Source organism: Chiloscyllium plagiosum, chromosome 7, assembly GCF_004010195.1.
Source record: "Chiloscyllium plagiosum isolate BGI_BamShark_2017 chromosome 7, ASM401019v2, whole genome shotgun sequence".
In the NCBI taxonomy this organism is placed as follows: domain Eukaryota; kingdom Metazoa; phylum Chordata; class Chondrichthyes; order Orectolobiformes; family Hemiscylliidae; genus Chiloscyllium; species Chiloscyllium plagiosum.
In genome coordinates this window covers 22,870,607-22,888,146 of record NC_057716.1, presented here as the reverse complement: position 1 = coordinate 22,888,146, position 17,540 = coordinate 22,870,607, and the positions used below count along the sequence as shown (strand labels likewise).

Sequence of the window (17,540 nt, the reverse complement as noted above, 5' to 3'; positions counted from 1 at the left end):
TCTGGTGGACATGGACGAGTTGGACCGAAGTGTCTGTTTCCGTGCTGTGCATCTCTGTGACTTGAAGAGAAGAAATATTTTAAGCACAATTAAGGTCTAGTCCCAGAAAGTGGAAAGTTATGGCAAATAAATCCTGGAATTTCAAAGGAGATAGAGTTTAAGATAAGAAAGGAAACCAAACTTGTAACAGGTGTCATGTGGACAATGCAACTGTGAATGAGGCTGAATACAGAAGGATCACGGGGAAATTGAAAAGCAAATAAGAAGCAAAGAGAGAAAATCAGGAGAGACTGGCAGCTAACGTACAAGGGAATAAGAAAGTCTTCCACAGTGATTTAAATAGTAAAAAGGAGTACAGTTAATTAGGGGCCAAAAGGGGATTTATACATGAAAGTCGAGGACATGGCTAGGGTGTTTAATACTTTGTCTGTAACTTCACCAAAGAAGAAAACAATGTGCAGGTCTTTGTGAAAAAGAAGGTAGTTTACACTCTGCCTGAAAGTGTAGTGGAGGCAAATCAATCAATGCATTCAAGAAGGATTTCAGTTAATAACCAGAAAGGAAGAATATCCTTCTGTGGAGAAGGTTCATGTGTGGCACTGGAGATCATTTCTTCAGAGACAGGTCAGACAGCTGAATAGCTGAGCCTGGCATTTCACCAATTCTCCTCATATCTCCTAGATCTCTCCCTGAGGCTTCTAAATCCTACCTCCAAATGTGCTAAATTAGTCAGCAATTGATAAGGTTTAATGGTGGTGCCACGTGACTAAAAAGTCAAATCATAGAAATGGATACAGGACAGGAGAAGGCCATTCAGCTTATCTCTGAAGAAAAAATCCTTAGTGTCACATTCAAACATTCTCCACAAAAGGATATTCTTCCTTCCCGGATATTAATTGAAATCCTTTTTGAATGCATTAGTTGAATCTCGTTGACTTATTGAGCAAACCATGTGATATTGAGCCCAAGTATTTTTACATTATTTGAGTTAAGTCCAGTGATCTCTCTTATCTGGTTTATTTTGTGATCAAACCTGGAACTGCTTTGTTTACTCTAGATTGTGTATGTGTCCCCTAAACCTTTGTGATTAGAGGAAAGAATTAGTCTATTCATTCACGTAGCATTAATATGAATTGAATGTTTTTGACTTAGCATCTCAAACACATATTCACTTTTATATTGCTAGGAAAGGGATGCAATATGCTATAAGACTTTTCAGCTTGCAATCATCTGGACAGATGCAAGAATCCCACATTTCAAAGGGAGCATCAGTTTATATTTCATGAGAGGCAGGTTAGCAAACCAGCTCTGGTTGGTCATGCAGGTTCCTTTCATGTAGGGGACAGGTCCATATCTACAAATACATGTTGTGTCTAGTAAGCATGAGACATGTTGCAAGCTCAACAGACAAACTTAAATTGGTAAACAAAAGAAAACAAAGAACAGCGGATGCTGGAAATCAGAAACATAAACAGAAATTGCTGGATAAACTCAGATCTGGTAGCATCTGTGGTGAGAAAGCAGAGTTAACGATTCAAGGCCAGTGACTCTTCAGAGTAGGAAACTTAAATTGGTTGTTTGTGTTATTCTTAACACACTAGGGATTGTTTATAAGTGCTTTTCAGTTATGAAATCCCATTGTTCTGAGTTTTGCAAACACAGGTTGGTTGAGAGTAGTCAGACAACAGTGGAAGAGAGATGCTACTTGATATGATCCACCATCTACTTTGGAAGCTGGGATTTTGAACAAATTGGAACAATTATTTCTATCTGTACATGTATTTGTGACTCTGACTGTATAATTCTGATATGGACTATAGTGTGCACGACTAGTCTGTATGTGCACAAATGGGACTATGCCCGTGTGACTATGTGTACCTACAGACAACTTCGCACATGTGACTGTTTTTATGGATGGATAGATAATATGTGAGCTTTGCAGTGTTGACTGTTTTTGGTGTAATTTAATAATTGTCCCTGTTGTGCGATCTCTGCATTTTTAATCATTACAATTAAAAATTGCAATAACTAGTGACACCATTGAGCTTCCTTCTTCCTTTGCAGCCATTTGTGCTACTGCCTGCTTACACTAATGTTTGAGTTTCTTGTTTTATGGAAATGAACCATGATTAAAGTAAAGCTGGGGGGGTGTGATTGTCAAAATAATGACTCCATCTGGAGCAATTTCTAAATTCAAAAATTGTACAATTCCTCATGTGAACAATTTAAAGCACTGAATTGTGTCCTGTGCATTGGTACTGTTTACAATGGCCAGGAACAGAACTGGGCTTCATCTTTGTACCTGGTACATGCAGAGTTTGATTTTGTCAGTGGAAGTAAGAAATAGAGGCAATCGTGAAAATTTGCAGTTATTAAAAAATAAACATTTAGTTTCACAGTTCATGCTGTTACAGTTCATGTCTTTGTGTCCCTTTATGCTTAACATTTAAAAGAAAACAACTGATTTTAAGAGTAAAATTCCTTTTCGGTAGAAGACATGGGTCCTTAATGATCTGTATGTTGTTTTATCTTGTGGCTAGTGAAGGCCTCACATACCCTGGGAGAAGTTGGTACTCTATTACACAATTGGGAGGAATGGCTCTGTGGGCTTTGGTTAAAGGTCCATAAAATAATTGTTAGTTTGTTGAAATAAATGTGACTGCATTTAAAGGTTTGAGCTGTTCCTTTTCAGTAGATGTCGTGGTCACTGATTTTTTTTTTTGTTGAACTGTATAGCCTACTCCAATCTTCTCAAAACTTGCTAGCCTACTCAAAAGAGAGACCTATGGATTTTGCAGACCATACTTCGTTCAGGTGATTGATTCAGTTTAAAGCTAAGGGTCATTTTAGGTGATGGATCAGTTGGGCTGATGGTTTTGTTCAAAGGGCAGGTTTGTTCAGGTAACAGGTTCATTCAAATGACATGATCTAATCAGGAGTGCTATGAACATGAAACTGTCAATAAGTAAAACAATACAAGCAAGCTGTGTGATTTTGAATTTGATTGCTTTTATTTTGGGCACTGCTGTTTACATTATATGCCTGTCAGATATGAAGTATCGTCTATCAAAAACAATCTGGCTACACAGTATTGGCTATTTCCCTGCTGCAACTTTAGGCAAAATGTAGCTGATTGTTACATTAGGTTAAGCTGTGAATTAAATGAACCATGTCTTATTTGGGTGCAACTAGCTTCGAAGCTGTCTGCCCTCAAGGCCAGTTTATAGCATTTTATGCCTTTAAAATTAGCGCTGCTTCACATTAGCTGCAGGCTTTGTGTATTATGCCTTTGAACTCCAGAAGCAACGGGAACCTGGACAGCTTTTCACAGGTCGGCAGCTTGTTTTGCATCTTTTCCAGACACTGTTTGCCTTGATTATAACTGAAAAAAGCTTTAAAGTTTTTTTGGGAAATTGATCCCAATCACTGTCCAAACCAGCTGTTGTTTTACTTGTAGTAGTTGTTATATCTTTGAAGTTTCTTTTCAGTAGATATTCATTCCCTTCTGGCTGCAGTAATTCATGGTGGCATTGTTTACTGAAGTATTTTTATGTGAGGTATTATGCAGTATGGTGCATTGTTGTACACACTTTGACCCTACTGGTACATGTTGCTTTGCAATTTGTTCAGTCTACAGAATTTTCTTTGGAATTAACAACCTACTTTAACGATAACCAATCCCCACTTTTGGTAGATATCTCTACAGCCTGAAACAGTCAATTGTCCTTATGTCTCATTCTGTAATGACTGTGCATCTCACCCTCACCCTCAATTGAATACAACTTCTCTTTGCAAACATGACACTTACGACATGGCTTTGAAAAACCTCTCTTTTTGATTAAAAGAGCCCCCCCCCCGCCAAAAACATAAGACCACTTATAGGTATGGTTACTTTGCCTTTTCTTAAGCCAGTTCTCTTTTCTTTGTAAAAGAAAGAAAGGTATGTGCTTCTGTAGGATGTCCCCAAGCACTTCACAACCCATGAAATACTACTTGAAGTGTTGTAATGTACAAACCATGGGAATCAATTTGTGCACAGGAAGTTCCTACCACCAGCAATGTGACCATAGAGATGATCTATGTTTATTGATGTTATTTCAGGGATAAATGTTAATCAGAAGTCTGTGGAGAACTCACCTGCTCTTTTTTGTAAAAAGGCCATGGGATCTTTTATGCTCACTTGAGAGGATGAGTGGAGCTTAGCTTAATGTCTCAATGGAAAGATGATGCTTCCATTAGCACAGCACTCCCTCGATTAAGGCTTCCCAAAGTGGAGGTTGTGACTCAAGTGGGTTTGTGAGCTGAAATGTTGGAGTCACAGGTTCCAAGGCAGCAATGGTCACCACAATGCTCCATCCCCACCAAACCATCCACACACCCTCCAGCTGGAACTCGTCCTCTCCGCTAATTCTCTCTCTTTTTCTTCCTCTCGGCTTTTCTTTCTTTTTCTTTCTTTGATTACTGACCTCTGGTGGGCAACAACTCCTGGCCTCTGGCGACAGTCCCTGGCTTCTGGGAGCCTGGTGCAGCAGCCTTGCATAATCGTCTGCTAAAGTAATGTGGCATCCTCCTGGTCTCCCACAGCGGCCTCCCATCCTGGCATGTTGAGCTCCTGGTCTCCCAGCGTGGCATGACAATCTCCCAGCCTAGCAGAGCGGCCTCCTCCCAGTGTGGCATGGTGACCTCCCAGCCTGGTGCCGTGACCTCATGGCATGTTGCCAGCACAGTGGTGAAGCCAGGGCCCAGTGCAGACCGGAAGCTACATCCCAGAGTGATCTGCTGTAATGAACTTTTATTCTGTAATGCTGAAAATTTTATTTCTTTATTGTCTAAAGCCTTATAACTAAAGGAGCTGTGCCTAGATACTTCTGCATCGAAGTCGGTGCTTTAATTGGCAATGGATAAACTTTTCACTATTGAGTATATGTGACAATAAAGACTTTTCTATTCTACTCTGCTCTCAAGTGGTTTTTCCCAAAGAAGGGGTTGTGACAATTTGAAAAGCTTCAAAATGGGGCCACAGTAGAGTAAGGTTTGGGACTCAGAGTCCTAGAATATATTCTCAAGTCTCTGAAGTGAGTCCTAAACCCATCACCTTGTGATTCAGAGAGAAGCAAATGACTCATTGAACGATGTCTGAAATCATTATAATGTGGCCATCTCTCTTTACCTCTATTTTCACTTCCCAGCAAGCTGTGATGCAGAAGTACGCCCCCAATTACAATTGAACTCTGATTGCTGTTATCAATACAAGCTGTACCATGGTTAAAAACATATGACCCTGAACTGTATACTGCTTGGGAGGAAGTTCCAATTGGATATGGGTACAGAGCAGGCAATAGTGGGTTGATCATCCCTTCCGGAAACCTTGTCATCACATTTACTTGAGAGGTATATCACACCAGGAATATACTGAGTGTCATCAGTCCATTCCCTGCCCTTGCTATACTTGGATTCTACCTAATCAATATCAACTCTGACCACAGTCACAGCCACACCTATAAACTACTATGATCACTGCCACATCATCACTTTGCACAAGGTCTGATTAGACACAGCAACATCTGTACACAGCCAGAATTACTATCACATCAACACTAAAACAACTGCAACCTCACTATTACACAGCTTTGAATCACTGCTGCATTCATGCCTGTACACAGCTGGAACCACTGTCACACTAGTGCCTTTAAGTGGCTGAAATTACTAATACCTGTACACAACTGAATCCAGGCGTTATTTCTGACACCTCCAATGTATATCTATGACCACAGGCAAGCTTATGAAGCACTGTGCTATTTCCCACCTTCAGTCACAGCCAAGTGTGCATCGACACAGATATACCTGCACAGCACATGTTCATTGGTGCCGAACAATAACTGCAGCCACGGGTGCCACGTAGTCCCACTGCAGATTTTGACCCAAGAGCCCTCAATCCAGAAAGCTCCCCACTAATTGAATTATACATTCTAATAATGTTGAAACAGCACTCAATTTCTCAGTGAGCCCAGTAGTAAGAACCACTTTGGAAATTATGTTAAATTATAACTATCTTACCATGATTCCAGACGCTTGAACTTCCCCGCCAGTGTTATTAGTTGGAAGTGGAGAGGTAAAATAAACAAGGGAGCAACTGATTGACACCAGGATTTCTCATTTTTTTAAAATGTAGTTTTTTTTTAAAGCAGAATAAAACAGCACAAAAGAAGGGCATTTTACCCATTGTAGTGGTTCTGATCCTTTGGAAGAGTTACGCAGTCAGTCCCACTTGTCTGTTCTTTGTTGTGAACCGTGTACGCAATGTACCTTCCAGTATTTAACTTCAAAAAGTTAAGTAACACTAACTTCATGAATGATATAATGCTGTGCACAACTCAAACTGAGCTGCTGTGAAGATAAAATGCACAAATGTGTCAGCAATGTTAAGTCACCTCTAGTATTTGCTGCTTATATGAGAATAAGAGAGCCAACTGTCCTGGCTTCCCAATTAGTGCATTCCTTAATTTGAGTTGTTTAATTGTTAATGACACCCGAAGGTCCACACAATTAGATTGTTAAGTATAATTTCAGTTACCAGACAATTAAGGAAGCTGGTGGGGGAGATAAAAATATTATTGATGAAGATTTTCTGTTACATTAGGGAAATCACCAACCAAGATCACAGGGAGAAATTGCATTGTTTGAAAACCCATTTAGAAATGGGACTCGCATCTGTTTGGTTTTTGCACCAGGCAGGCAGACTTTGGATGAACTATCAGCAATTTCTACTAATGTAAATTGAATGCCTAGAGACTGCTCCTTAAAAGATTGCTTTCACTTCCACCCTACCAGCTTACTTTTCTAATATAAAGCCATTGATTCCTGATAAATTTATAATTACAGAAGGTTATGGCCAAGTGGATATTGCTCTTGCATCAGAGCCAATAAAGTTGTGGGTGTAAGACTACAAGGTGTTGGGCACTTGTTGGACTGTTGGAGATGTTGTCTTTCACAGGATGTTAAACTGAGGCCTTTCGTACCCCCTTAGGTGAAAGTGAAAGTCTGAGTGCTTATCCATCACCAGATCTAGCTAAAATTGATTATCTGATAATGTCTCATTGTTTGCGAGAACCTTCTGTGCACCAGTTGGTTATTGCTTTTCTTGAGGTATAGCACCAATTGCATTTTATCTGCAGTTCACTAGTTCTAAAACAGTTTGGGAAAATGCTGTATAAAATGCTATTCTTTGCCTTTCATCCAGTGCAAAGTAGACAATTACCAATCAAACCATTATGCCAAATCATGAACTATGCTCATCTTCTAGTCTTGCTTTGAACTTGAGAAAAGATGCCAGACCATTCCAGGTAAGTTTTGTTTCAGATACCTCCAGTAGTACATTTCAGTTCATCAGCAAGCTGTGCTGAAGGACCAGCACCATTGTCCTGGTACTACATATTCTGTTAGATTTAGTTAGAACATCAATTTGATGATGTTAGAAGAGATGCCCGTTGTTCCCCCCCCCAATGAACAAAAGGGAGGAAGGAAATCTCACGATGAATCACATGACATTATTGACAATTGGGATTTCATTAGTGTTAGTCAAAAGTGAGCTTGTATTTTTCTTGTGTCTTTCACAACCTTAGGATTTCCCAAAGTTTGTTGGAGCCAATGAGCTATGTTTTGAATTGCAGTCACTGTTCCTTGTAGGAAACGTAGTGGCAGTCAATTTCAGCACAGCAACAATCCACGAGCAGTACTGTGATTTTGACCAGGTCATTTTGTCAGTAACTTTAATGTGATGTTTCTTTTATAATTATTTGCCAGGACACATGAAAAAAAGATAATGTTTTTTGTGATAGAAAGAAAAAAATCTCAATATCAAGTTTTTTTTCTAAAGTACATTAGAAGGCAGGGAGTGAAAGTTGTCTGTGCAGTCAGATTTGATTATAAATTTATCACAAACATTGTGTCCATCTCATCCCCCTTAGGGTTTCACCAGTTCCATCCGGCACCCCCACACACCTACCTGAGTAAACATCTGCCCTCTCTGGTGATGTAAAAGATCCATTGTCATTAACTGCTGAAGAACTGAGATTTTTTCCAGGGCCCAGGCTGTTATTTATCTCAGCTAATATTATTAAATGAAAACTGATGGTCTGGTCTTTATTACTTTGCTGTTTATGGTGCTTTTCTGTGTCCATATTAGTTGCCATATTTGCATGAAATGCCATTGTGAATGCACTTCAAGAGTCCTTCAGCTGTGAAGTACTTCTGGGACATCCCAAGGTTGTGGAACAACAGATTTGTTCTTGCATGCAGAAATATTTGCATTTGTACTGTCAAGTTGTTCTATATCGTCTGTACCTTCCTACTATTGCATTGAGCTAGGCAACATTTGGCAAATCTTTCTACTTAATCTCAACGCACAGATCTGCACTTCCAAGGACAAGGTAGTGGTGGAAAACTGCAAACTCTAGATCACTATACCTTGAAACATCTTTTATCTGTTGCCCTGTGCCATTGGCTGATAAAATGGAAAGTGTTGGTGAGAATGTATTGCTTGAATATTGGATCCCCACTCCTTGAAGAATTGAGGGGCACAGGCCATAGTAGTATAAATTGCAATCTTGCTTCACTGAACCCAACAGAAATGCATATTGCCATTTCACAAAGCAGCATGTGAAATTGCAAATCATTGATAGATCCATTAGGCAATGCTCACTAAGAATTTCTCTCATTTTATGATGTCCACTCTGAAATGTTTCATCTTGACGTATCAATATATGTTCACATCTGGTTCTGTTTGGTGTGTTTGTGTGTGGGCGTGTAAATAAGTATACATAAGTATCCCAGCAGAGAAACTTAGTTATTCTACTGAACTCTGCAAACATTTGCCAGTAAGGTTCAGGTTTCCATTTTATTCAGAGAATGAAGCTCAAATAGTAGCTCCTTTTATTCAGTGTTCTTTGTCCTTATTGTTTCCTGACTGCTGTTAATATGTCCTCACTTTGTATCATAATTGTTGTTGGGGTGTTGCTGCATGTCATTATGAACAATGGTCATGGTCTAATACTTTGCATCATTGCTTAGAGAGGGCAACATTTGCAACATTAAGTCCCTCTGACTGGAGAATCTTGGCATGTTTAGATGGAATCAGAGCACAGTAGTGCTGCCAGTTGCTCAGGCTGTTCAAATAATTTGTACTCAACTTAGGTTTTACAATATGATTACATTTAACAAATTCTGTGTCATTGTTGTAGAGATTTTGGGTCAAAATGTTTGTGGCTGCTGTATGTACTGCCTTTGTCTGAGACCTGTCTGTGCCGTGGAAGAGACTGCAACATCTGTCCTTTTAAAAAGGCAGATTTGTTCAACCGTCCAGGTCTGCTCCCTTATTTAGAAGTGTGAGGGAATTCTTCATTCCTTCGATCTAAAAATGCACGGTGTCTGTTTTCCTCAATAACTTGCTCATAAACGGCAGCGACAATTAGCAAGACACCAGTTTATTGTGCATTGGAAGTCGCAAGCGGCTGCGCTGGAGGTATCTGAACTGATGCTGTCGCCCTGTCAGTGCTTAGAGAGCTGTGGTTTTGTGACAGAATCGCGGATCGCTAGCAGGTTTCCCTCATCGCACCTCATTTGCATCTGGGGCATCAATTAGCATGTTTGTTGAGGCTAATTGAATGAAACTCAATCATAGCTCTTAATTGCTTGACTATGTGAAAAGAAATCACATTAATGCAGCTAATTAAGTGGATGGCAATAGATGCAACATAATTAGGAGCCCAGTGTAAAAACAAGCGGCAGCATAGGAGCAAAGAGGGTGGATTTGAGCACCCGGTCACCTAGTTTATTGATGCTTTGTGAGAGGAGCAATGGCCCAAAGGCCCTCCCAGTTACGCTTTTTGGGGTTGATGAACAGCAATAAATGCAAATGGGTTGCAATTACTCTTTTCAAGCTGTTATGGGGCAGAGGTCTGCAAGGACCACACTTGTGGAGACTTGCATCAAGTAGTCTCCAGTGACTTGTTAAGAGTTGTTTGAGTACTTTGGTCTGAATTGCCCTTGTGTCTTGTTAAGATCTTTCTGTTCTGATCAGTACTTGGGACACAACTGACACAATTAATTATAGAGACAGCATTTGCACATGAAAACCAGGACAAACTGTCTTGAATTTCTGATTCTGTCACACACGCAATAACTGGGGCTTGATGTTTTCAAATATCTCGTGTTAGTTTCCTGGCAGTTTAATGGGAATAAAATGAGTTAATATAAAATAAAAAGTATTTTAAACTCGAGAGTTTTTAAAAATAAACTTGTTTTATCTATATGTTAAAGTTATTTGATATTTTTTTTAAAACCTGTGCAATCTGAACAAAAAGATTTTGATTTCATTTATTTTAGTGGTGACATCAAATGTGGTGATAACAGTATATTTTCTCTTGCAATTAAAGATTTCCGGAAGATATGTAAATCCACTTTGTACTTTTTCATTTTATTGTTTTATTTGGGAGACACATTCTGAAAATGTTTGTATGTCTGTACCTAGGATTACATGCAGAATGTCCATGGAAAAGAGATTGATCTCCTTCGAACTACAGTCAAGGTTCCTGGAAAGCGGCCCCCTCGTGCCACCTCGGCCTGTGCACCTCTCTCTAGTCCTAAAACAAATGGTCTTCCCAAAGACCTAAGCAATTTGCACATTACGCAGAACCCAGGTGAGTAATGCAGCGTGATCTCAGGGAAATTAACCACTGGAAATTGCTTGCATGTCTGTTATAGTCCTGAAGTGCACACATGACATGATGTTTGCACTGACTAGGAATAACTAGGAACCAGGCTTGAGTCCGTTCCGAAGTGGAGACCAGCTCTTCTGTTCATGTATAGGTGCTCTTAGTAATATGGCACTAGTCAGCTTACTTAGTATGGTACAATTTGAAGCTAATGTAAAGTTCTCTTTTACTCTGTTTTGTGTGATTCCCAGCCAGTTGTGCAGCTAATGAAGCAGCAAAGCGATCTGTCCCACTAAAGCGGCTGGCACATTGCTGCATCAGTTACTGAGACAGCTGCCTGTGAATTGTGAGGAGAATAGAGAAGGCTAAGTCGAAGATAATTAGCAAATTAAATGTGGGAACACAAGTACTTCTTGTATCAGATACTCTTTCTTGTCTAGAGGTTGACACAGTGAAATTAGAACAACTACCACTCCCCGCCCCCCCCCTCAAAGAGGAACATATTTTTTCCCAGTTGTTTCAAAAGGGGCTTGAGAAAAGTTGTTAATGCAGATTAGTGAGCTTGATCACTGACTTGGGGCTTTAATTTCTTATCGAGGCACACTGATAGATTTCTGTAATCTCTCAATTGCGCAATACTACATTTGTTATCCCATTGAAAATAAAAGGTTTATTCAAGACATTAAGCCATTACACAAATGCGTTTAAAAAGTGTGATTCAAGGTGCCAAAAGTTTGTTGAATTTTCACTTGAGGTGTCCTGCATCCCAACCATTGGATAAAATGACCTTAAGAAAATAAAGTCTGTTTGTTGCTATCCTTAAAGCTATCGTGACGCATTCATTCCTGTTAGAGCTTAGATACAGCAGATGAATTGTTTAGGGAGAATGCAGGACGGTGGTAAAGCTTGAGTTGACATTGAAATCTTTGACAAATCAATGCACTGTGTTCTGAATTAAGCAGGCACAACACAAATAGGCCTTTAATATTTTACTCAGAATGAGAGGCTGCTCAAAGAAGAACATTGTGTAGAAAGGAGCAAAGAAAATGATGATGATCCCTCCAAGTAAGCCTTTGACAACTAATTGTGTTTAATTCACAGTTGGTGTATATTTATTCATGAAATTGTTCCATGGTTTAAGGGTGGTTAAAGATGCCCTCCAACGCATCTCATCCACATCCTGCACCTCCGCCCTCAGACCCCACCCTTCCAACCGTAACAAGGACAAAACCCCCCTGGTGCTCACCTTCCACCCTATCAACCTTCACATAAACCAAATCATCCATCGACATTTCTGCCACCTCCAAACGGACCCCACCACCAGGGATATATTTCCCTCCCCACTCCTTTCTGCCTTCCGCAAAGACCGTTCCCTCCATGACTACCCGGTCAGGTCCACACCACCCCAACAACCCACCCTCCCGTCCTAGCTCCTTCCCCTGCCATCGCAGGAATTGCAAAACCTGCATCCACATCTCCTTCCTCGCCTCCATCCAAGGTCCCAAAGGAGCCTTCCACATCCATCAAAGTTTTACCTGCACATCCACCAAACCATTTATTGTATCCATTGCTCCCGATGCGGTCTCCTCTACATTGGGGAGGCTGGATGCCCCCTAGCAGAGCGCTTTAGGGAACATCTCTGGGACACCCGCACCAATCATCCACACCGCCCTGTGGCCCAACATTTCAACTCCCCCCTCCCACTCAGCCGAGGACATGGAGGTCCTGGGCCTCCTTCACCGCCGCTACCTCACCATCCGACGCCTGGAGGAAAAAGCCTCATCTTCCGCCTCGGAACACTTCAACCCCAGGTCATCAATATGGACTTCACCAGTTTCCTCATTTCCCCTTCCCCCACCTCACCCCAGTTCCAAACTTCCAGCTCTCCACCCTTCAGGCACTCTGCTTCTATTCCTGATGAAGGGCTTTTGCCTGAAACGTCGACTTTCCTGCGCCTCAGATGCTGCCTGAACTGCTGTGCTTTTCCAGCACCACTCTAATCCAGAATCTGGTTTCCAGCATCTGCAATCATAGTTTTTACCATGGTTTAAGGGTGGCTATCCTTAACTATTTTATGTATTTGTACAGTATATGGGGGAAGCACACTATTTTGGAGGAAATAATATTCATTGAAAATGATGCAGCCTCTTCTCTTATTTCTTGTTCTTTCATGAGATGTGAACATGCCCTGTGTTTTTTGCTCAACATTGTTTCATTTGAGTGATCTGCTACTTCAAGTAAAAACCATGCAAATTAAACTTTGCCCTTTATTATTAACTGTTGGATGGTTCAGACTTTTCTTGAGGAAATAAACAGGACTCTGAATTCAAAGTAGACTGAACCCCATCCCAAACAAAATCAACATTTGTACAATAAGTATTGAACAAGAATGTATTTTCTCTAAAAGCTGCTGAACCATTACTATATTACTTTATTAATTGTCAACTGTGGCTCAGTTAGTGGCAGCCTTGCCTCTGTGCCACAGTGTTCCACGTTCAAGGCCCATTTAAGGACTTGAACATAGGATGCAGCGTTGATACTTCAGTGTGATATCAAGGGAGCGATGCACTACTGTGTTGCTGTCATTCCAATGTGACATTAAACCAATGCCTCATCTACACACTCAAGTCAGTGTAGAAAAAATATGGCCTTATTTTCAACAGCAGGAGAGTTATTTCTGATATCCTGGTTGACCCTTCCCCCTCAATCACCATTAAGTAAAAAGAAATCCTGGGCACGTCGCTGATAGTGGGAGTTTGCCCTTCCATGTTAACTTCCATGTTCCCTATACTGCAACAGTGACTGCACATTAAAAATTCTTCATTTGTTTTAGAGCTCTTTTAGAACACACAGTGGTTGTGAAATGCTCTATATAAATGCAATTCTTTCATTTTTAGATGTCCACCAGTTAGGTTACTTTTTAAAACCTATTAAGCATAAGAACTCATTGCAGACAGCACTTATTAAAAAATAGTGATTCTCGGCATTTGTTGCAACCTTGAATTGGCTCTTGAGAAGTCAGTGATGAGCTATCATGAACTACTGCGTTTCCTCTGGTGAATATGCAATCAATGCTGTTAGGAAAGGAAATCTAGAATTTTGACCCAGCTCGAATGAGGATGCTGTGTGACTTGGAGAGAATCTTGCAGGTTGTAGTGTTTTCATATATCTGTGGCCCTTGTCGTTCTCGGCTATAGAGTCATAGAGATGTACAGCATGGAAACATGCACTTTGGTCTAACTTGTCCATGCTGACCAGATATCCTAACCTAATCTAGTCCCATATACCAGCATTTGGCCCATATCCCTCCAAACCCTTCCTATTCATATACCCATCCAGACGCCTTTTAAATACTGCAATTGTACCAGCCTCCACCACTTCCTCTGGCAGCTCATTCCATACACACACCATCCTCTGCATGAAAAGTTGCCTCTTGGGTTCCTTTTATATCTTTCCCCTCTCACCTTGAACCTAGTTCTGGACTCCCCCGCCCCAGTGAAAAACTTTGTCTAGTTATCCTATCCATGCCCCTCATGATTTTATAAACCTCTATAAGGTCACCGCTAAGCCACAAGCTGCTCCTTAAGAAGCCTTGGCTAAGTGCTCACTTTATCCTGTCGATAGAATTGGTACAGTAGTAGTTTAAATATGCCAGGTCAATTTTGTTAGAAGGCATCAGAAGTCAAATTGGACACAAACACAAAGTACTGGAGAAATTCAGCAGGTCTGTCAGTATCTGTGGAAACAGAAACAGAGTTAACATTCCAAGTCCAACATGACTCTTCCTCAGAAGTCAAATTTCCTTTTTATCATAAAGAACTGTCCAGAACATAGTAGAAAAGGCAGACTTTTGAGTCAAAAATGTGTAACGCTATGTTTGAGTCCAAAAAGTACATCAGCTAGCAGAACTGCTTGTATAAATCCAAGGGTTATAGAAAAATAATGTCTTGATAAACTTTGATACTGTTTCAAGAATATGTGTTTTTGTTTAATAGACCAACCACCTCAATTGAGGGAAGGGTAGTATACTGGCATTTGCTGGGTTCACATACACAAGATTGTGGCACCCAAGGAGACAGAGAAACTTGGAACCAGTGCCTGTGAATCAGATAGCTAACTCAGTGTGAGTCAGCATCTTCAGGAGAGGAATAGAGAAAACTGGATTTATATAGCGTAAAATAGCTCAGTAGAATAATGCACTGTGACATGTGATATATAGTTAGTTACACTAATTAGAGGGAAGTGCACACTTCTGTGATTCTAAAATACCCGCTTCCAATTTTTAATATATTCCTTTCTTGATGTAATGTATCAATTCTTTACTCTTTGGTACCTGAGGTGGACTAATTTATTTCTCAAACCCCTTAAAATCAGTTGATCAAATTGTTTTTTTTTAGCAACTCTTGAATTGAGGCATAAAGAAGGCATTTGCTGACGTGTTTTGACTATTAATCATCTTGCTGACATTAATGTGAAACCTCTCGTAAATTTCTTTCAAAACCCTCCAGGACATCATTAACTTATTTATATTTATTTGTGTGAGATCAGTAAACCTGCAAATCTTTTATATAGATAGCGTTTCTGCAAGTAAAGAGTGCAAACCACATATGCCAGTTCTATGCAGCTTAACAGGAATTATAATTGCCTTGTTAATTTTTTTGTTTCATCCGATAAATTCATTTATCACAGTTGTAAACTTCAAAGATGTAAACTTTCGGTCAGCAAGCTGCCAGTGTCACGTAACAAGGTTTTCATGCTGCACAGAATGTGAACGTGACAGAATTTTGATCTATAAAAGCCCGAGAATGCATGTCCCCTCTACGCTGACAGTAAGGACTTTGTCCAACCCATAAAACCAAAATAATAGCATGAATATTCAGTGACCTAGAATACTAATTATTGTCATGAATATTAATGCGATCAGACTTTCTTTCCAGTCAGACGTCTCTGAAGATGGGCCCGTAATGAGAGCAGTTAGGAGTGAATGCTGTTCACATGACAGTGAGTCGGGTAATAAGGATAGCTTGATTAGCACTGTTTTCGGAGATGAGAGGACTCACGTGGGGTGTGGGGGAGGCTCTCATTGCCTTGTTGAGCACCGCTGGCTGTGTGCCGCTGACTCAGATTAATGAGGCCTAAGAGGTGCATTATGAGCAGTGGCAAAGGTTTGATCTAATGGGTTCAGTCATTTTTTCTTTGACTGACAGACATGAGAAAGTAATTGGCTGTGTAGGAGAGCAGTTCATTGGCAGTCCTTAAAGAGACCCTATCCCTTTATTGTTGTGCTACTTCTGTTGCAGTTCATGATGTCAGAAATCAGAACTGCAGCATTTAGAGGAAAAATGTATCTAGTTTTAAAATGAATTTTCATAAATTCTTCTGACCCTTGGTTTTGCTAGTGATGTAGTCATGTCTGGATAGCTTGACAAGAACATTTTTATTCCAATAACAGGCACCTAGCCCCTAGTCAGCTTTTGAGTGTGTGGATTAAATTTAGTTTGATTACTTCAGCAAGCTGTAAAGATGAAAATAGCCTTTGCTACTCTGGTCTTCCCTTCCCAGCTCTGATGTTTGCTGTTATTTTAGGGTTTATGAAGTTCATTCTTTGGCACACATTAGGAATTCTACTCGAAACTACATTTTGGAAAGTGGCATGGATGATTATGTAAAAGCAATGTTAGTAACACTTGTGATTCCATGACATCTCTGTGGTCTGTCAAGATATTGGAGGCAGAATCTGGATTTCTTACATGTTTGGCATCCAGTGGTGGCATCAAGCATTCCAAAAAAATGTGGGTAAAATAAAAACCCTTCCTTCTATTTAAACAAGTCTGTTGAGTTAATTAATTGTGTGCAGTCCACTTGTACTTTGAATTTTATGCTTCTTTCACCTTACTGTCCTGAGGTTCCTTAGCATTAGTTAACTAACGCGCAGGATGATGGAATACATGCCAAAGCATGACTTCATGAAGATTAGAGTCCTCCTGGTGTTGTGATTGATTATCTTCCCTCAATATCACCACCAAAGACTGATTGATTGACGAATTGTTCATCTTCAGTGCAGTTTGTGAGATATCTCTGTGTAGTGATTTTACAGTCTCAGGAATCCCAAAGTGCTTTGCAGCAGTGAAATACTGTTGTAAGGCAGTCAATTTACACACAGAAAACTCCCACAAACATGAATGTCATCATGAACACTCCATTTTACTTCAGATGTTGGTTGAGGGATTGATATCGGAAAGCACACAGGATAAACTCCCTTGCTTTTTTATCCAAGCTAGTTCCATGGAATCTTTTACATCAGTAGGACTTATGACTGGATGGATATGCAGGAGCAGCATGGATATTGCAGCTTTAATTAAAGATTTACTAAGATTTTTTTTAAACAGTTATTATAGTCATTATAGTTTTTCGTATAAGTTTTTTTTCCCATTTTGTTTTATTAACATTCAAACAAAAAAAACTGAAAAAACCAAACAAAAGAAATTGCAATTTGTTTTCAAGTGGACTGCGTTTTTAAACAAACAAACATTTTTTAAGGATCTACAGAGAATGGCTCAGGTTTGTTTTTATTCTTAATTCAAAAACTTTTAATATTACAGTGTTTTTTGTTGTTGAAGAAATCAGTTTCCTTTTAAATAAGGAGTTGTGTTTTCATTCTGGAGAGTCCTATATGCGGTCAGCTCTGGAGAACATTTTTTTTTCTTCAAGAAATTTATTGAAGGGGAATTATTTTTATTCAGTTAATCAGCTAAGTGGTTGATCTTATTTATTAATTTTTTTCCATTTTAACATGTGTTTTAATAATGAAAGGCTTATTTAACATAT

General features: G+C 39.8%; 1 protein-coding gene across 8 annotated transcripts in view; it reads left to right on the top strand.

Annotated features, from left to right (window-relative positions):
- The window catches only part of agap1 (ArfGAP with GTPase domain, ankyrin repeat and PH domain 1), a 765,714-nt gene that overhangs the window by 558,185 nt on the left and 189,989 nt on the right, over positions 1-17,540 (top strand). For all 8 annotated transcript variants that reach the window (XM_043693252.1, XM_043693251.1, XM_043693249.1 and 5 more), the window contains one exon: positions 10,529-10,697. In XM_043693252.1, the coding sequence (XP_043549187.1) occupies positions 10,529-10,697 (169 nt within the window). The remainder of the gene's footprint in view (positions 1-10,528; positions 10,698-17,540) is intronic.